We start from the raw sequence: 21619 nt of genomic DNA, 5'->3' as shown, positions 1-21619 counted from the left end.
GTACAGATGTACAGATTTGTACATGTCCGGTCCCCGTGCCCGCTAATAACATGCAAATGAAATTGAAATGACCGTTTAAATGGTCAGTGCATCTCCATCACGGAGCAGACACCACCGGAAATCCATCGCTGGGAGACGCAAGCGGGGCGCGAACACTCGCGCAACCCCGCGAACCGGCCTCAGCGGGATTCTCCCGGCCCACTGCGCTAAAGAAGTAGGATGGGAAAATCGCAGCCAGTATCTTTTGAGGACAAATAGGTTACCTTGGCAATGTTACAATGAAATTTATATGTCATGAAAAAATGAATGTGAGATGCTGCTGGAGAATGTTGCAAAAGTAGTTCCATCACATCAATAAATGTACAGATTTGAAAGAAACAATAAAAATGGAATTTTAAATGATCATTGACAGATATAGCAATCTTTTAGATAGCTTTCCTTTTTATGAGTTTATATCTGTCATATTTCAGCAGAATACAACACACTACTTTGCACTTGAAGGGATGCTTTCAGTGCAGTTTTTTTGTTGTCATAGTGATAATACTTAGCTTTTGCTTATTCTTTCTTTCGACATGCATTATCACAGCGAGCTCAATCAATTCAATTCTAATTAAGGTCATTTATTCAATCAATGTTGCCACAGTCCATTGGAAAAGCTTTGTTAAATTAATCTGAGGGTTAAAGGTAAGACTCCATACTTTTCATTCTGGGAATTAAGTGCCTTTTTAATCTGTCGGAGGGCAGGGAATGCCGGAACGTTCCCCCTTACCTGAACACTGACCTTTGAACTTCAATGGTATTCATGATCAGGTTATCTTTTTTTCCTGAAACATGCACCTTCCTTGCTTATATTTCCAGGATTTTCTGTTTTTGTTTCAGAGTTCCATCATTTGGCATTTTTCTTTCAAGCGTAAATGTGGCAATCTGCACTCCCAGCCATGCTCAAAGCGGAGCGTGAGTCAGAAATTGGGCCACATCAATGTTGCACTAAATCTCCAAACTGCATTGACTTAAAGCAGAATTACAGAATGTACCAATTAATCTCTCTATTGTTTTACCACTTTCAAGCTGATGATGTTAAAATACCCTTATCTCTGATACTCAGGAGGTGATGTGCAATGTTACAGACAATAGGTGGTGATGTACAATGTTACAGACAATACCTACTGCCTCAGGTTGAGGCTTGCAAGAAGTTCAAATGACCTGGTGAAAAGCCCTGTCTACAAAGAATACAGTAAGATGTTTAACAACACCAGGTTAAAGTCCAACAGGTTTATTTGGTAGCAAAAGCCACACAAGCTTTCGAAGCTCTAAGCCCCTTCTTCAGGTGAGTGGGAATTCTGTTCACAAACAGAACTTATAAAGACACAGACTCAATTTACATGAATAATGGTTGGAATGCGAATACTTACAACTAATCAAGTCTTTAAGAAACAAAACAATGGGAGTGGAGAGAGCATCAAGACAGGCTAAAAAGATGTGTATTGTCTCCAGACAAGACAGCCAGTGAAACAGACAAACACGGGACACAGTGGACAGAGTACCCTTCGTTGTCCAGTACTTCCCCGGAGCGGAGAAGCTACGGCATCTCCTCCGGAGCCTTCAACATGTCATTGATGAAGACGAACATCTCGCCAAGGCCATCCCCACACCCCCACTTCTTGCCTTCAAACAACCGCACAACCTCAAACAGACCATTGTCCGCAGCAAACTACCCAGCCTTCAGGAGAACAGTGACCAAGACACCACACAACCCTGCCACAGCAACCTCTGCAAGACGTGCCGGATCATCGACACGGATGCCGTCGTCTCACGTGAGAACACCATCCACCAGGTACACGGTACATACTCTTGCAACTCGGCCAACGTTGTCTACCTGATACGCTGCAAGAAAGGATATCCCGAGGCATGGTACATTGGGGAAACTATGCAGACACTGCGACAACGGATGAATGAACACCGCTCGACAATCACCAGGCAAGACTGTTCTCTTCCTGTTGGGGAGCACTTCAGCGGTCACGGGCATTCGGCCTCTGATATTCGGGTAAGCGTTCTCCAAGGCGGCCTTCGCGACACACGACAGCGCAGAGTCGCTGAGCAGAAACTGATAGCCAAGTTCCGCACACACGAGGACGGCCTCAACCGGGATATTGGGTTCATGTCACACTATTTGTAACTCCCACAGTTGCGTGGACCTGCAGAGTTTCACTGGCTGTCTTGTCTGGAGACAATACACATCTTTTTAGCCTGTCTTGATGCTCTCTCCACTCCCATTGTTTTGTTTCTTAAAGACTTGATTAGTTGATTCGCATTCCAACCATTATTCATGTAAATTGAGTCTGTGTCTTTATAAGCTCTGTTTGTGAACAGAATTCCCACTCACCTGAAGAAGGGGCTTAGAGCTTCGAAAGCTTGTGTGGCTTTTGCTACCAAATAAACCTGTTGGACTTTAACCTGGTGTTGTTAAACTTCTTACTGTGTTTATCCCAGTCCAACGCCGGCATCTCCACATCATGACTACAAAGAATAGCCCTGCCTCGCTTAATCTCATCACTTGAGTTTGTTCATTTGGGGTTAAAAATGGAGCAGGATGTTCATGTTCCTCAAGTCCTAAAGTACAACTATACTTACCTGGCAGGGGTGAAACCATGATCCAGCAGGGGACGGGGCTAGCCCATTGCGCTTGGGGTGTGCTAACGCCTGCGATCGTGGTTTTCCCTGGGTAGAGTAAGCGAGCAGGGTAGCCAGGCTAGGTTAAACCGAGGCTTTACCTGATGCAATTTTTTAAACCATCTCGACCTTTTGACTAAGGTGAAACCTGGGAGGGGGTGCAATGCCTCATCCTGTCAGCTTGGATCTTGTTTGTCCCTCATGTGGGGTCCATGATTGGACTTAATTGGCTTTTTTGATTGGGAATAAAGTACTGAAAGGTATGAAAAAAAGTGCATCTCTGTGCGGTAATTTCAATGGCTTGGAAATCATGTGATATATGCTAACCAAATCTGTACCCCATCACCCACAGTTCTGTGCCAGGAGCTAATTTGTAATATATATGGCAGGATTTTCCATGCTCCCATCCCTCCATCCTCTACCTTCCCCATTCCTGAGATGTACTTTCCAGAAAGCGGTGGCATGGTGGCACGGTGGTTAACACTGCTGCCTCACAGCGCCAGAGACCTGGGTTCAATTCCCGGCTTGGGTCACTGTCTGTGCGGAGTCTGCATGTTCTTCCCATGTCTGCATGGGTTTCCTCCGGTTTCTTCCCACAATTCGAGAGACGTGCTAGTTAGGTGCATCGGCCATGCTAAATTCTCCCTCAGTGTACCCTGACAGGCACAGGAGTGTGGCGACTAGGGGATTTTCACAGTAACTTCATTGCAGTGTTAATGTAAGCCTATTTGTGACTAATAAATAAACTTTAAAAAACTTGCACCATGGCTCATCATTGACCACTGGAGGGATCTTCCGGTCCCTCTGATGTCTACGGCATGTTGTGTGGCTTGCCCATCCCACCATGGAGGTGTGGATCATATTCAGCAGGACCACAAGATCCCGGAAAATGCCGAAAAATCCTGCCGTATAGATTTACTGAGTTTCTAGTTTTTCTCACACTTGGATCAATGAATTCACGACCATTTAATACGTTGAGGTTGTCAACTACAGTTTAAAGCTTTAAAATTTAAAGTTTATTTGTTCATGTCATAAGTAGGCTTACATTAACTCTGCAATGAAGTTACTGTGAAAATCCCCTAGTCGCCACACTCTGGCGCCTATTCGGGTACACTGAGGGAGAATTTAGCATGGCCAATGCACCTAACCAGCATCTCTTCTGGATGATAGTATTTTGCTGCTGAGGAATATATGTTCAGTATTTCACCAGAATGCAACTTCTGTTTCAAACATCCTAACGCAACATCAGAGCTTAAATTGGACAGATTTAGACCGTCAAAAGCCGGTATTTTTGTGATGAATTGTGTCACGCATCTTTGCATAAGCTGATCAGCAAGCTTCAACACAGCAGGATCAGTCCAAAAATAGAATCTCCTTCACATTCCCAGATTTACATCTCCATCCATCCCAAGTGCGTCGGGACTGTTGACAGGACATATGGGACAGCTTTACAATTATTTAAAACATTGGTTAGGCCACATTTGGAATACTGTGTCCAATTCTGGTCACCACACTACCAGAAGGACATGGAGACTTTGGATAGAGTTCAGAAAAGGTTTACCAGGATGTCGCCTGGTATTAACTATGAGGAGAGATTGAATAAACTGGGATTGTTCTTCCTGGAAAGACAGAGGCTGAGGGGCGACCTGATAGAAGTTGATAAAATTATGAGGGGCATAGATAGTTGGAAGCTTTTTCCCAGGGCAGAAATGACAATTACAAAGGGGGCACAAGTTCAAGGTAAGGGGGGAAAGGCTCAGTAGAGATGTGCTGGGGAAGTTTTTTACACAGAGAGTGGTGGGGGCCTGGAATGCACTGCCAAGTGAGGTGGTTGAGGCAGGCACATTAGTGACATTTAAGACTTACCTGGATGGACACATGAACTGGCGGGGAATAGAGGGATGCAGGCGGTTGGTCAAGATAGGACAACATGATCGATGCAGGTTTGGAGGGCCGAAGGGCCTGTTCCTGTGCTATATTGTTCTTTGTTCTTTAAAGAAATTATGCTCCAACCTCACCATCTCCAAAGTGGAAGTTTACAGTTGTACATAAATTGTGTGGATACCTGGCAGCTGAGAGATATTTCGCTACTTGATACTCCGCGAAAACTCTGCAACCATGGTCTGTCTCCAATTCTCAGGGGTCAGAATTTGTCAGCCGAACTGAATCCAAGTCAAGGTGCTGGTTAAACAGCATAAGTACGTTATCACACTCATTGATAAACATGTAGAGTTCACATTATCGATACCTGCTCCGTACCAGATTGAAACTCCAATCCATCAAAGAGAATTATCTTTGGAGTTTGCAATTGTGTTTCACCTATTACCCGATGGACAAATGTATCTATTCCATGGACGCATTTGTGTTCCACAGAGTGAACTCAGAGTGGAATACTCTTGAGTCCAATTCTGATCTTTCATTCTTTGTATTGGAATTGGTTTGACTTTATGGTGAAATGCCACTGCCATGTTCCTTGTAACTGACTGCTGAAATACAGTGAAACACTAAATAGCTTCCAAACTTACCAGGATCCCATTACCCTTATTCTAACTTGTGATTTTTTTTTAAAAAGATAAGGGCTGAGGGAAAAAGGGAGAGAAATAGAGGGACAAAAGGCAGGTGAGAAAAAGCTAATTTTGAAGGGATATTTCAGAAATGGGAGGCAGGGGGAAAAGGATCAGGTTTTCCAGAAAGCAGCCTTCGAACGTTTGTGAGCCAAGAAATATAGAACTTCTCAATATTCCTCACAATTTTACAGACCATTAAATCCATCCCTTTCAGAAAGCAATCATCCGATAAATAACACTTCGGATTTTTGCCTTTTTTAAATATTCCATTCCCCCATGTCTTAAAATGTATCTTCGTCCCTGGACATTACAGCATGTTAGTCTTCTTTATTATCGTCAGCCAAGTAAGTACAGTATCTCAAAGTGTAACCCATTTCAACCTCAGAAGTATCCGTGAATATCAGCACCTTAAATATTGTGTATTCTTGTGATGAGAACAACAAAAGCGAAAGTAGGTGCTGCAAATAGCTCAAGTCCAAAATAGCATTGCCCTTTGTTTGCTGAGGATCATGGGCCTGAATCCTTCGGCCATTCACGCCGGCGCAATTCTCTGGTCTTGCTGCAGTGAACTGAGATTTGGCTGAGCGCCAAATTGTCCATTCTCGCTGGCGTTGGCAGCAGAGCATGAACAGCTGGTGAATTCTGGCCAATTCATCTTCAGTGCAATGAAATGATAATGATGGCAATTGGCTCTCTTACTCTGCAAAAGCTCAACAAAAGAAAAGGAAATATTAATTTGATACTCAAATTGTTTATTGTTGATAAAGCCTCAAATTTGGAAGAGTTAAACCCTCTTGCAAGCAAATAAAGTCAAACTGGATTGCTGTATCCCAGCATAACACAGCCTTAGATGAGGAAATTTGGATTAATTGCCTCAGAACTGAACCTGCTGGTGACCTCTAGGACTGATCATCTCTCAGTCAGAAAAGGGCACCTGATTAGAACTGAGCAGGTAAATGCCCACATGACCCTCCCCAATGTTAGCCTGCCATTGCGATAGTGCCCAATGCTCACTTGCACCCATGTCCCCTTTGACCTTTATGTAACAGGTCAATAAGAATTTTATTTTTAAATCTCATTCTTCAGGTTCTCGGAAATTTGCATCAACCCACCCTCCATCCCCCTTCTCGAGAGCCCGATAGACCTAGGGCAGGATTTTCTGGCCGCGCTCACCCCAAGGCCTGAAATTCCCGCCCAAGGTCAATAGACCTTTGCATGGTCCGGCCCCGCCCACTATGATTCCCGTGGTGGGCGGAACGGAAAAATTCCACCTGTACGATAAATGGGCCATAACTTCCTGGCTCCCCATCCTCGCATTTGGGGGATTCTCCAGCCCCGCTGCAGGAAATGGAGATTTAGCTGAGCGCCAGATTCTCCGTTCTTGCTGGCAGTGGCAGCGGTGCATGAAAGGCCAGAGAAATCTGGCCACAGACTGAGCCCCACGCAGGATACCACCCCAACCCCGACCCCCCCACTCCACTGCATACACCCCCCTTCCCAACCAGGCATCACCCTCCCAACTCCAACTCCAACTCCCCCACCCAATTTGACCTGAAACCTCCCCACCAATGTCTGAACCCCAACATCCCATTCATTTACCTTTAAAACTTACTTTTTCCCTTTCAACAGTCCCTTTAAACTCACCTGTTTTACAGCAAGTAATGCTGTAAAAAGGGGCCGTGTCCTCCTTCGTTGTACTCCTTTTACACCATGCTGATGGAGCCCCAGAGCTCCTTCGTTGATCCTATCTCACCCAGCCTGAGTGAGGAAAGTTAGCCGAGACAGGGGTTTTGGAATTCCAGCGAATGTCAGTCCCTCCAAAGTGACACTCCACCAGTGATTGCCACTCCGGGGAATTCATGGACCAACATTGCATTCCAAAAACAGGTAAAGTAATAACTCAGCACAGGAATTCACATGCACTCCCATTGATCCTACCCCCGATAATAATTACCTTCCAAGCAGCAGGAGGCTTACAATTCCTACTTCCAGCCCCTTTTATCATGGGAGCTCAGCTGAATCCCAAAGGAATTTGCTCCAATTACTTTACATATTGAGAGTTGCAGAGATGTGGAATAGGCTGCCCAGTGTGGTGGATATTGTACAAGATTAAAGCAGAATTGGGCGAGTACTTAAGGGAGCTATTGAAGGATATTAGGTTTTACTGTTGGCCAGGTTGCTTCCAAGGTCTTTCCTGGCCCACTTCTTTCCTTTGTTCATATACTAATATCTCCCGTTCAATTTCAGGATGATAGAATAATATTTAACCTCGATTCTGATAAAGTAAAATTATTTAAAATGCAAACATGTCAACTATAATTCTGAAAAATTGTTGCCTGTGTATCTAAGGTCTCTGATGACATTCAACTTGGGTGACCTGTCAAACGACAATTTGTACTCGCTCCAGTTGTACATTTTCCACTTTGTTACATGTAGAATTTAATTGGTGCTTCATACACAAATCCGCATTTGTTTTCCAATTGCATCTGTTTGTTGCAGAATTCACAGAGATGCTGTCAATAATGTACTGAGGATCAGTAACAGAAACCCAACATTTTCCTGTGAAGCTATTTTGTGTAGGGCACATTCTCTGTATTCAATGCAAACTGCAGTTTACTTATCAAAAGCAGTCTTCCAAAACAACCACCATTCCTTGCTTTTCAGAGTTTGCCGGAAGGACAGTCGGCAGCTTGGGACACCGCCAAGAAGGAGGAAAACCGTTCCAAGAACCGATATGGGAATATCATCGCTTGTAAGTGCACGCTGCCACTGAATGGCTATATTTCATAAATGTCCGGTCTATAACACCGCTCACCTGTGAAATTCTTCCCGATAACGATTAACAATGAAAATCAAATGCACTCCATTTACAGGGTATTTCTAACTGTTTGTCTGGTTTTACCTACCGGACTCCAAAAGAGGAACCGGTATAGTTCATACCGGTTCATGCTGAGAGCAAATGGTAATAGTGATGCTTTCAAATCAATGGTGTGAACACAGTGGGGTAGATTTCTCTTGGTGGACAGCCAGCGGGCAGAGAACAGTTGGGCATGCAATTGTATCATCGTTTGGCTGACGGGCTACAGTTAGTAAATGAGCAGCTTGCTGGCTCTGGCTGCTACTAGTGTTACTCTCCCAGTTGATGTTACTACTATAAGTCCATAAGATATAGGAGCAGAATTAGGCGATTCGGACAGTCGAGTCTGCTCTGCCATCCAATCATAGCTGATGTGTTTCTCATCCCCATTCTCCCGCTTTTTCACCATAACCTTTGATCCCCTTACCAATCAAGAACCTATCTATCTCTGTTAAATGCACCCAGTGACTTGGCCACCACAACCTTCTGTGGCAATGAATTTCACAGATTTACCACCCTCTGGCTGAAGAAATTCTTCCTCATCTCGGGGGTTTTAGTTCAGTCGGGCAGCATGGTCGGTGCCGGCTTGGAGGGCCAAAGGGCCTGTTCCTGTGCTGTAATTTTCTTTGTTCGGTTCTAAAGGGTCATCCCTTTATTCTGAGGCTGTGCCCTCGGATCCTAGTCTCCCCTACTAATGGAAACATCTTCCCCATGTCCACTCTACCCATGCTATTCATTATTCCCCGAGTTTCAGACTATTCCAGTTTCATAGTACTGGACAGGAAGGTTCCAGAATGGAACCCTCCCTTAAAGACCGTAACTAGTCCTTTATTTTTTGGAAACATGGATGAACAGAGTCACAGGACTGCCAATTATCTTTCAACAACAGGAAAAAATACATTTATTAAACATGAAAAGTTTAACCACCAGGTTAAAGTCCAGCAGGTACAATACGACACCTCTATCTTCACAAAGGTATACAGATTTTAAGGATAGCACAGTTTACAAAATATATCTTATATTATAATGTTCTCAGTAAATACACAGTTGCTGTAAACCAATAGGTCAGATACACCCCACTCTGAAACCAAGTGGCAGATGCCACCCAACCTAACTCCTGTGGTTTTCTCCTTAAATCTCCCCAGATGATTATTACACCATGAACTAGCTGATCTCACTGGACTCCAGCCTCGATATGAGTGTTTTCAAATTCCACTCTTGAAAAGACACACCTTAGAATCTTCTTCAAAACAATGCTTTCCTCAGCTGCTTTCAGCAAGGATCCACTTCCAGGATTTCCAGCTCTCCTTTCAGTATTTCTCAGCCTTGAATTGCCACATGCATTCAAGCTTCCACACAATCTTTGAGGTACCATACCATACCAATAGAACGCTATTGCTGCATGGGCTGTATTAAGATGTCACCAAACATTTAATTTACTTCTGATGTCTTGTTCCCCAATTTAAATCTGGTTACTGCAGCTGGCTCTTTGACTCAGAGCACTTTTTCTGCCTTTTACTTAAATTCCAATGAACAGCGCCTTGTTCAAATCCCAGTTCCCTTTGCCCCCTTGACTTCAATCTTCCTGGGACCTCTCTTACCATTCCTTGGTTTCCAGAACTATCTTTTCTTTAGTTTATGGTATCTGTTGCCTTCCCATTACTCCATTATCCTGCATCTGCTTCTGTAAGAGCTGAGAGATATGTTTCCTCTCGCTGCTAAGCTCCTGCTGCCTTGGATACATTTAAAACTGAATTCAAAAGGCCTTTCCAACTTAAAGGTGGTCACTGGTTACTAAGCAACATGATGTGGAGATGCCAGCGTTGGACTGGGGTAAGCACAGTAAGAAGTCTCACAACACCAGGTTAAAGTCCAACAGATTTATTTGGTAGCACAAGCCACAAGCATTCGGAGCGCTGCTCCTTCATCAGGTGAGTGGGAGTTCTGTTCACAAACGGGGCATATACAGACACAAACTCAATTTACAAAATAATGGTTGGAATGTGAGTCTTTACAGGTAATCAAGTCTTAAAGGTACAGACAATGTGAGTGGAGAGGGGGTTAAGCACAGGTTAAAGCGATGTGTATTGTCTCCAGCCAGGACAGTCAATGAGATTTTGCAAGCCCAGGCAAGTCGTGGGGTTACAGATAGTGTGACATGAACCCAAGATCCTGGTTGAGACTGTCCTCATGTGTGCGGAACTTGGCTATCAGTTTCTGCTCAGCGATTCTGCGTTGTCGTGTGTTGTGAAGGCCACCTTGGAGAACGCTTACCTGAAGATCAGAGGCTGAATGCCCATGACTGCTGAAGTGTTCCCCAACTGGAAGGGAACACTCCTGCCTGGTGATTGTCGAATGGTGTTCATTCATCAGTTGTCATAGCGTCTGCATGGTCTCTCCAATGTACCATGCCTCAGGACATCCTTTCCTGCAGCGTATCAGGTCGACAACGTTGGCCGAGTTGCAAGAGTATGTACTGTGTACCTGGTGGATGGTGTTCTCACTTGAGATGATGGCATCTGTGTCGATGATCCGGCACGTCTTGCAGAGGTTGCTGTGGCAGGCTTGTGTGGTGTCGTGGTCACTGTTCTCCTGAAGGCTGGGTAGTTTGCTGTGGACAATGGTCTGTTTGAGGTTGTGCGGTTGTTTGAACGCAAGAAGTGGGGGTGTGGGGATGGCATTGGCGAGATGTTCGTCTTCATCGATGACATGTTGAACGCTCTGTCTGGAGCTTTCAACATGTCATCGATGAAGACGAACATCTCGCCAAGGCCATCCCCACACCCCCACTTCCTGCCTTCAAACAACCGCACAACCTCAAACAGACCATTGTCCGCAGCAAACTAAGAAGTCTCACAACACCAGGTTAAAGTCCAACAGGTTTATTTGGTAGCAAATACCATAAGCTTTCGGAGCGATGCCCCTTCGTCAGATGGAGTAGTTATCTGTTCTCCAACAGTACACAGACACAGAAATCAAGTTACAGAATACTAATTAGAATGCAAATCTCTACAGCCAGCCAGGTCTTAAAAGGTACAGATAATGTGGGTGGAGGGAACATTAAACACAGGTTAAAGAGATGTGTATTGTCTCCAGACAGAACAGCGAGTGATATTATGCAAGATCAGGGGGAAAGCTGTGGCGAGCTGTGGGGGTTACTGATAATGTGACATAAATCCAACATCCCGGTTTAGGCCATCCTCATGTGTGCAGAACTTGGCTATCAGTTTCTGCTCAGCGACTCTGCGCTGTCTGGCTGGCTGTAGAGATTTGCATTCTAATTAGTATTCTGTAACTTGATTTCTGTGTCTGTGTACTGTTGGAGAACAGATAACTACTCCATCTGACGAAGGGGCATCGCTCCGAAAGCTTATGGTATTTGCTACCAAATAAACCTGTTGGACTTTAACCTGGTGTTGTGAGACTTCTTACTGTGCTTACCCCAGTCCAACGCCGGCATCTCCACATCGCAGCAAACTACCCAGCCTTCAGGAGAACAGTGACCACGATACCACACAAGCCTGCCACAGCAACCTCTGCAAGACGTGCCGGATCATTGACACAGATGCCATCATCTCAAGTGAGAACACCATCCACCAGGTACACGGTGCATACTCTTGCAACTCGGCCAACGTTGTCTACCTGATACGCTGCAGGAAAGGATGTCCTGAGGCATGGTACATTGGAGGGACCATGCAGACGCTATGACAACTGATGAATGAACACCATTCGACAATCACCAGGCAGGAGTGTTCCCTTCCAGTTGGGGAACACTTCAGCAGTCATGGGCATTCAACCTCTGATCTTCAGGTAAGCGTTCTCCAAGGCGGCCTTCACGACACATGACAACGCAGAATCGCTGAGCAGAAACTGATAGCCAAGTTACTGCACACATGATGACGGCCTCAACCAGGATCTTGGGTTCATGTCACGCTATCTGTAACCCCCATGACTTGCCTGGGCTTGCAAAATCTCACTAACTGTCCTGGCTGGAGACAATACACATCCCTTTAACCTGTGCTTAACCCTCTCTCCACTCACATTGTCTGTACCTCTAAGACTTGATTACCTGTAAAGACTCGCATTCCAACCATTATTTTGTAAATTGAGTTTGTGTCTTTATATGCCCTGTTTGTGAACAGAACTCCCATTCACCTGATGAAGGAACAGCGCTCCGAAAGCTCGTAGTTTGTGCTACCAGATAAACCTGTTGGACTTTAACCTGATGTTGTGAGACTTCTTACTGTACTAAGCAACATGCCAGTCCTTCTTTAAGCTCTGTTTTATTTTCACATCGTAAACTCTTCAAGCACAATTCAGATACAGTTTGAAATGAATCCAAAACCTCCATACAGGCAAACACTTTTATTTAACATGAATCTAACTAGAGTTTTAACCTTTTCTTACACAGATACACTAAATAAATCACATAAATCTATTCCTTATCTCTGATATCCTACAATACAAACATAGATTATTTAAAACTACCTCTGTCTCCTGACACTACATTGGGTGGCTAGGCTTAATCTACAGGCTGGATGATGGTGCATCGCTGCTATGGGGATCAAATATCAGGACGGAGAGATGGGGAGGAACCTCAAGCAAGAACATCCCAGGTTGGTTGTGTGGAGTTTTTAACAGCACTCCAGTTTCCTCCTGGTCTCACAAACACACCATAAAACCAGGCTGTCGGTTCTTCTGAACTGGATTGTCAGCTGATAATGCACACAGTGCACATACTATCCAATATTGTCCTAAAATGGCAAGCGGACTTCTATGTATTGCAAAGGATCCCAAATTTACATATTAAAGAGGCCTTCCACTTGAATTGGACAGCCACCAACAATAACTCCAGGGAGAACAAGGCAGTGACAACTATAGTGAGAGGAACAGGGCAGTAAGTCACTGGATCAGCAGCTTTATTAGGCGGCACGATGGCACAGTGGTTAGTATTGCTGCCTCACAGCGCCAGGGACCCAGGTTCAATTCTGACCTCAGATGACTGCCTGTGTTGAGTTTATACATTTTCCCCATGTCTGCATGGGTTTCCTCCAGGTGCTCTGCTTTCCACCCACACTCCAAAAATGTGCGGGTTAGGTGGATTGGCCGTGCAAAATTGCCCCTTAGTGTCAGGGGGATTAGCAGGGTAAATACGTGGGGTTATGGGGATGAATAGGGCCTGGGTGGGATTGTTGTTGGTGCAGGCTTGTTGGGCTGAATGGCCTCCTTCTGCGCTGTAGTAATTCTATATTATAAGGAGGCCTCCAAATCTCCTCCAGTTCATTGTTATAAGTTGTATAGCTAAGACAGCAATATTCTTGAACTCCTGCACCAGGCTGAGTTAAGTGCTCCATTATTCTCAGAAGTTTTGCTATTTATGCACTGATAAGAAACATGGTAGCCTATCTGTAATTCTCATCTCTTCTTAACTGTACATAAATAAAAGTTGCCCTGGGGTTTATGTGAAACTGGAGAAAGTAACAGGAAATATTGATTTTGTTTGATTTAAACGGATCAAAAAACATACCATGTTAGTAAGTTTTATCCAGTTCATCACCTGTCCACATAACATCTTTTGAAAACTGAACTAGAAAACATACTTTCATTGTACCAAGCCCCAGAGCAGACGTGTGATAGTTTTTACTTTGTGCAGGCTTATTGATTGTCTGCTGTCTGATTTAGAGAAAACCTTGGGAGGTGTCACCACAGGATTGATTACTCTGTGCCTGGTATCATCTAAATTTTGTCCGCAAATGATGGAAATTACTTCCAGAGATGAAATCCAAATTGAAAAGCATAACTGTGATGTTTTGTTCCAAAAAATAAATTAAATGTAGGATAGTCTTTGTTTTCTGAAAGATCAAGCTAACTCACAAGTTAAACGGGAGAATTTACCATAACTGAAGTTAATATATAAATGCCCTAAGTATGTCATTCCAGTGGCACAGTGGTTAGCACTGCTGCCTCACAATTGACCCGGGTTCAATTCCGGCCTCGGGTCACTGTCTGTGTGGAGTTTGCACATTCTCCCCATGTCTGCGTGGGTTTCCATCGGGTGCTCCAGTTTTCTCCCATAGTCCAAAGAGGTGCAGGTTAGGTTGATTGGCCATGCTTAATTAAACTAGTGTCAGGGGATTATCAGGGTAAATATGTGGGGTGATGGGAACAGGGCCTGGGTGGGACTGTGGTCAGTGCAGACTCAATGGGCCGAATGGCCTCCTTCTGCACCGTAGGGATTCAGTGTATTTTATTTCAATACAAATGTTAAATTTACCCAATTGTTATAAGCAAGTTAATGCTCATATGAAAATAATGGTCCAGAAGTTGCTGAAGAAATAATGGAATAATGGTGAGGTCACAGCACCCATCGTTATTGGCATCTAAAATCTCTCGCAACTTGTGGTGATGAAAGGTTGTGCCATGAATTGCAAATTGCCACAAACTACTGGTTAATTAATGATTAATTCCACCATCAACCTCAAATGTGGGAGTTCACGGCCAAGTGCCCATGGTTGTCAAGAAATTAATGGACTTGTACCATAAATGCAGAAGAATCTCACCACAGATATTCATAGTTGGTATTTCATATTGCAAACACCTGTTAATACCTTATTTAGAGTCCTCAGATGGAACTGAACTTTGGTGAGATTGCTTTAAATTTAAGATATTTGTTCATTTAAGATATTTGTTCATACTTTTCTTTTTGTTCTCTCTTTCTGTTCATTCAGTCTTTATTTCCCTCTATTTATTTCTCTTTGTGTATCTAACTTAACTCTAATTCACCCTATTTCCATCTCCATTCTTTTCTCTGGATCCAGACCATCCAAGCAGCAGCAACGATATAGGGGGAGGCAGTGGTAGACTGGTCATGTCTTCAGACTAGTACTCCAGAGGCCGAGACTATTCCTCTGGGGACACGGATTTAAGTCCCACCACAACAGTCACTGGAATTTAAATTCAATTCAATAAATCCGGAATTAAAAGCTAGTCATGGCCATGAAACCATTGTCGATTGTCATAAAAACTCATCTGGTTCTCTGATGTCTTTTAGGGAAGGAAATCCGCTGTCCTTACCTGGTCTGGCCTGTATGGTGGATACGGACCCACAGCACTGTGGTTGACTCTTAAATGCTCTCTGAAATAGCTTGGCAAGCCAGTCAGTTGTGTTAAACTGCTACAAAGCCAACAAAAAGAAATGAAACCAGACACCCAGCATTGACAGGCTGGCAAACCCAGCCCTGTCGACCTTGCAAAGTTCTCCTTCCTAATATCTGGGACTTATGACAAAATTGGGAGAGCTGTCTCACAGACCAGTCAAGCAAAAGCCTGACAAAGCCGTACCCAGGATATCATACCTTAGACAAAATGTTCCAGTCACCACCATCACCACCCCAATGACAGTGATATCGGGTTGGGAGGGAATTCACCTGGGATCCCGTAACATTGACTCTGAGCCCCAGAGGTCTCACGGCATTAAGTCAAACATGGGCAAGGAAACTTCCTGCTGACTATCACTGACCACTCTCCCTCAGCTGCTGAATCAGTACTTCTCAACATTGAACACCACTTGGAGGAAGCACTGAGGGTGGCAAGGGCACAGAACACACTCTAGGTGGGGGGCTTCAATGCCCATCACCAAGACTGGCTCATTAGCACCATAGCTCATTGAATCTTAAAGGAAAGAGCTGCTGGGCTGGCAATGGTGAAGGAATCAACAAGAGGGAAAAACATACTTGACCTCATCCTCACCAATCTACCTGTCACATGCTTCTGTCCATGACAGTATTGGTAGGAGTGTGCACTGCCCAGACCTTTTGAAGAAGTCCTGCCTTCACATTGAGGATACCCTCCATTGTGTTGTGTGGCCCGACCATCATGCTAACTGGGATAGATTCCAAACAGATCTAGCAACTCAAAACTGGGCATGCATGAGGTGCAGAAACAGCTTCACTGCTCCTGGCTGTGACCTCCTCAATAATCACTTCCCACATCCACCACATCTGTGTCCTTCTTTCTCACCATGGGTACAGGGCAAACTTTCTCTGGACATCCTCTGGCGGAATCTCCAATGCTGTCTCCCTTGATTCCTGAGCTATCCTGATACATGTTCTTGTCTGTTAGCCAGCAAGCTCAACACCTTTAATGAACGTGGCTGTGTGAAGGCTATATCTTTCTGCTTGAAAGAAAATTGGTCCTAATTAACACTTGAGTGCCAAATGTGCGAGTCTCTGGTTTCACACTTTAAAGACACATTAAATCATTGTAAACAGCAAGTAGTCCCAACATTGCAGACTAAAAGCAACCTTTTAAACAGATATGTCTTATCAGCATAACACCCATTTAGTATCTGTTTTTCATTAAAATAACCCTCTTTATGTTTATACCTTTCCTCCGCGCCCTCTTCAACATATTTATAATGGAGTTTTACTGTTCAGTCTCAGTTACATTTCTGCAAAAACTCAGCAAACATACAGAGTGGAACCTAGAGTCCAGCAGACTCTCCGTGCATGGGACTGGCAGCACACGCTCAAAATCCAGAGAGTTTTCTCGCCGGCTGGATAGCGTTTTGTCATTTTGGACCAGGCCGGCCAGCGGAGTGATGCGGAACACGCCGCGGAACACTTGGGATCCTCATTTTAATACATTAGCATCTCATTATTGAGCACTCACATCGGATATTGAGCCCGCACTGCATATTCAACATGATATCACGCCAGCACCATTTACAGCAGCTGCAGAAGCCCCGCTGTCCTCTGTTAAACCTCCCAGTTGCAGTCCAGTAATAAAAGATGATGCAAGTCCAGCTTCTTCACAACCTCACTTTATTCTCTTTACAACTCCACATACACACACCCAACACCCAGTGCCACCTGTAACCCCTTTATATATCTCAGTGAGTACTATTGAACAACACACAACTTAGGTCTAAAGTGGAAGCTTGCAGTTAACCCATTCCGAACGTCCTCTGGCGCTGGCACTCATGAATTCCCACCAGTGCCTGTACCCTGCAGTTGAAATCCTGCACCATGGAGCTCATGCTCTCAGATATGGAGCGGGCATCTCCTGCCATGGAGTGCATGTCTTGTGCCAAGCTCTCCATCACAGATGCCACCCTCACAGTGTTGGCCTCATTGCGCTGGAGTGATGGCACCATCTCCTCAGACAGAAGCCGATGGGATCAGTTTGCCTTGCAGTCTTCCCGATCCTCGTGCCTCTGCCTTTAGAGTTCCACCAGCTCTGGAATGACCAGACTCGGGGGCACATCATCAGCCAAAGGCCCAACCAAGTCCTGGCCTTCAGCATCCCTCTGAGTGGCAGTACCCTAGGACGTCCCTGCCTCCACCTGCTGTGGACCTTCAGCTGTGAGGTGCTTGCCAGTGCTCAAAAGCCTGCAGATGACACAAAAATAGGCAGGACAGTGAGTTGCAATGAGCAAATAAGAACCCTCCAGTGGATATAGATATGTTAGGAATGTGGGCCAAAAGGTGACAGATGAAGTTTAATGTGGATAAGTGTGAGGTCATGCATTTTGGTCGGAAAAATGGGAAGGTGACTTATTATCTAAATGGGGAGAGACTTTGGGGTGCTCCAGTGCAGAGGGATCTGGGTGTCCTTGTTCATGAGTCACAGAAAACTAGCATGCAGGTACAGCAGATAATAAAGAAAGCAAATGGAATGTTAGCATTTATAGCTAAACGAATAAAATATAAAGGTGAGGAAGTATTGTAGCAACCGTACAAGTCATTGGTGAGGCCTGGAGTATTGTGCACAGTTTTGGTCCCCTTATTTGAGGAAAGATGTAGTGGCATTGGAGGCAGTTCAGAGGAGGTTCACTAGATTGATTCCAGAGATGAAGGGTTTGTCGTATGAAGAGAGATTGAACAGTCTATGCCTATACTCTCTGGAATTTAGAAGAATGAGGGGAGATCAAATGGAGGTATATAAGATGATAAGAGGTATGGATAAAGTAGACGTGGAGCAGATGCTTCCTCTTGTGGGGCATTCTAGGTTGAGAGGTCATAGTTTTAGGATAAGGGGTAGCAAATTTGAAACAGAGTTGAGGAAAAACTACTTCTCCCAAAGGGTTGTGAATCTGTGGAATTCGCTACCCCAAAGTGCGATGGATGCTGGTACAGTGACTAAATTTAAGGAGGAGTTAGACAGATTCTTAATTGGTAATGATTTGAAGGGTTATGGGGAGAAGGCAGGAAAATGGGGATGAGGAGCGTATCAGCCATAGATCGGATGGCAGAGCAGACAGAGTTACCCAAGCCAGGAATCAAATCCAGGTCCCTGGCACTGTGAGGCTGCTAACCACTGTGCCACTGTGCCGTTGGATCATAAGGATGATCGGGGTTTCCCGGCTGCTTTGCCTGCAAGAGAAGGGAGATGGCATTAGTGCGTCACAGGGGATAAAGGAGGGAACATTGATCACTCACTTGAGACTTGGGGAATGACAGCATGTCTTGAGGATTCTCATATTTGTCTGTTGCCCCCATTTCACCATTAGCATAGACGGGAATTTCCTCCCCCCGGCCAGCTCAAGTGCTCTCTCCTCAAAGGGTATGAGTGTTCTGAGCTCCGGCATTACTCCGGCTGGGAAAGCTTGCCCACACGTGTTGTGGTTGAGTTTGTCCTGCAATGACACAGATAGGGAGAGTGTAGGTGGGAGTTGTGAGATTGAAGATGATGATGAGGTGTGGCAGGCATGGGGCTTGAGTGGGAGCTGGAGTGGGAGGAGCATTTCAGCTACTGAAGGGGAACATGGTGATTGGAAGAGTTGGAAGGAGGGCCTCGTGTTGGCAACCCCCGAAGTGGCCAGGTGAGAGATGGCGTTGGAGGTGGGAGGGGGATGCAAGGGGCCTAGAGAGAGAGACTGGAGATGGGCCACTTACGCTGGCTGAGTGAAGAAGATGGTTCATATTCTTGCAGCACTGCTGTCCCTTCATCTTTTGGAGTGAGCTAGCACTCACAAGAGCTGCCATTGTCTCCCAGGCGGGGGTGGTGACCTTGCTGGAAGACCTGCTTCTGGAGCGGGAGTAGAGTGCATCCTGCTTCTGTTGCACACCATCCAGAAGTTTGGTCAGGGCTCCCTCTGAAAAGCGAGGTGCTGACCTCTTGGCCATCCAGCCATCCCCAGGAGATGATCTGGAACAAGTGCTGGGGAGCTGTTTATAAGGAGCTCCCCAGTGATAGCAGCGATGAAGTTGTGGTGGGCGAGTGAATCAGAGGGAGCACGCCGTGAGCACAGCGTGATTCTCGTGGGCATAAAAATTATTACCAATTAGGCATAAGATTTGGTCAGAAATATGCCAGCGGCATCGGCAGAAATCACTCCATTTTTCACGCTGGAACTAACACCAAACTCACATAAGATTCTGCCCATAGTTTTGCTTGTAATCAGTTATAAGATAAAGCATCCAACAATGAACATACAGTACGTCAAGGGGATTCTCCTGACTTACATCCTCCAAACATATCTTCCTGCACATCAATGTACAGTACTCTGGAACTGGAAATGTTTCAATGAAAGACAGGTTAGGTTTTTTCATTTTGGGAGGTTTGTGTGATACATTCTGTGCATCTCAATTCGCAGAGCAATTTACCAAGAGTTAATCTCATTAACATAATTGTGGTGATGTGATGGCATGGCTGATGGGTAAGTGCTGAGCTGCTCCAATCCCAGGAGGGAAACTTGAAACAACTGACAGCACATCTGCTTTTGCAATTCACACAGTAAGAGGAGAAGTTCTGAAATCTGGAAACGATGCCCCAACTACTTGTGATGATTTTATAGTAACCTAAATGTTTATTAAAGGAAAAAAATAGAATTGCACATCGACGCAACAATGGCTTCACATAGTACCAATACTTTAAACCAAACAATCTTAATTTAACTACCTTAAGAGCTAATCTTCCCCTTATCTGTTCAGCATCTCCTTATAGATTTTAAAATCTGCAAAACAAATCCAGTATTTTTTATCACACAGGGCTTCTAGTTTCTCTTGGGATGCCCTCTGCTGTTAACAGTCGTTGGTTTTTAGATCTAGCTTCATTCGCACTGTTTGCTGGGAATTAACCAGTGACTCCTTATGTCTGCTGAGATCTAAAACAGCTACACCCAAAGGTTTCAGTATCTCCTTAAATACGTTCTTTCCCTTCCATTGTCTCACTCAGTCCCTTTAGAAATGCACCCTCCCAGAATTAATTAACTTTCATTTCTTTACTTTAAATCTTAGAATTTAAAAGAAAAATAAACTTCTCCTGTCCTTACTTTACCGACTGACATCTTTCTTTCCCAACCTGTGCATATTCTCCTTTGAACCATAATGACCCCCATTCAAATCTACTTCTGTTATTGCCTCATGTAAACATCCTTCTCGGCTCATTACCATATCAAGCCCACTTCTTATTGTTAGCTTCAATTCTGTCACCCTGTCTCTTGCTTCAATGACCATACTCACAAATTCCCAACAGTGTAAGAAATACCACCAGGATATTATGAACAGAAAAATATTCCAACTTCTTTGTTTTCCTGACAGTGAGGATGAATTCCTGATTCCACCGGAAGAAGACAGAGCAATGGCTCAATCTTCACCTGGTGATTAATTTCATACATCTACCATCATAAATAGAACTTTCATATGCACTGCACAGGAAGGATTACATATCTATTCCAATCCTTTAAGTGTTTGCTTACTACTGCCAGAAGTATTGATTGGTTACTTGGTTGATAAACACATTACACTGCTGCAACTATAAATCTTCAAGGAGGAATGCTTATAATTTACCACCTTGCTAAACCAGAGTGTTGATCAACTGAATTCTTGACTTTGAATAATAAGCCTCAGGTAAATAGACAAATTAATAGTCTAAGAATTATTCATGGTGATGTTGCTGAATAGGTGCCTGACCCAAATTTCTACCTCCACTATCTTAACAGAGGTAGTGAGTCTCAAAGTGGAGGGAGGAATTTGATAAGCATTCATACAGTAATATTGTTGTCAGTAAAACTTACATCCTATTATCCAGCCATGGTTCAGTGGCAGTCATCTCATCTGTTGAGCCAGGAGGCTGTGGGTTCAAGTCCCGAGAGAGTAGGGCATCATTGGAATTGCCAGTTTTCAGGTGAGACGCCTACCTTCGTTGATCCATGTGACTGTACTTGATTGGTTAAGCCTATGGGTAGGGCAAGAGAGCTTAAGAAGCCCCCAGAGAAAAGATCAGGCTCTGAGCTGACACTATGGCCATGGTTTTGTGCCCTCAATCACCGCAAGGGCAAACGGTGATGTGAACGCAAAACATCACAAGGCTTGGAAAACGAAAAACTTGCCAGCAAGACTCTGTTTGCTGATTCTTCCCACCCCCACCGATGATGAAGCATGGAAACATCATTTCATTCATTTAAATATCATTAATAGGCCTCCCCGCCAAATGCTCCCCCCCCATTCGGAATTCCCCCTTCACCCATTTGATGTCACGTCAGCAATGTTTGCAACTATTTTTCAAAAAAAGGAACCAGGCA

At 44.5% G+C, this 21619-nt stretch overlaps 1 protein-coding gene across 2 annotated transcripts in view; it reads left to right on the top strand.

The window, feature by feature from the left end:
- ptprt (protein tyrosine phosphatase receptor type T) overlaps window positions 1–21619 on the top strand; it is a 999403-nt gene that overhangs the window by 884567 nt on the left and 93217 nt on the right. For both annotated transcript variants that reach the window (XM_078236146.1, XM_078236147.1), the window contains one exon: window positions 7902–7989. In XM_078236146.1, coding sequence (XP_078092272.1) covers window positions 7902–7989 — 88 coding nt within the window. The remainder of the gene's footprint in view (window positions 1–7901; window positions 7990–21619) is intronic.

The sequence above is a fragment of the Mustelus asterias genome, chromosome 20 (assembly GCF_964213995.1).
Source record: "Mustelus asterias chromosome 20, sMusAst1.hap1.1, whole genome shotgun sequence".
In the NCBI taxonomy this organism is placed as follows: Eukaryota; Metazoa; Chordata; class Chondrichthyes; order Carcharhiniformes; family Triakidae; genus Mustelus; species Mustelus asterias.
The sequence above is the reverse complement of the archived record's forward strand: the minus strand, read 5'-3'. Positions and strand labels throughout refer to the sequence as shown.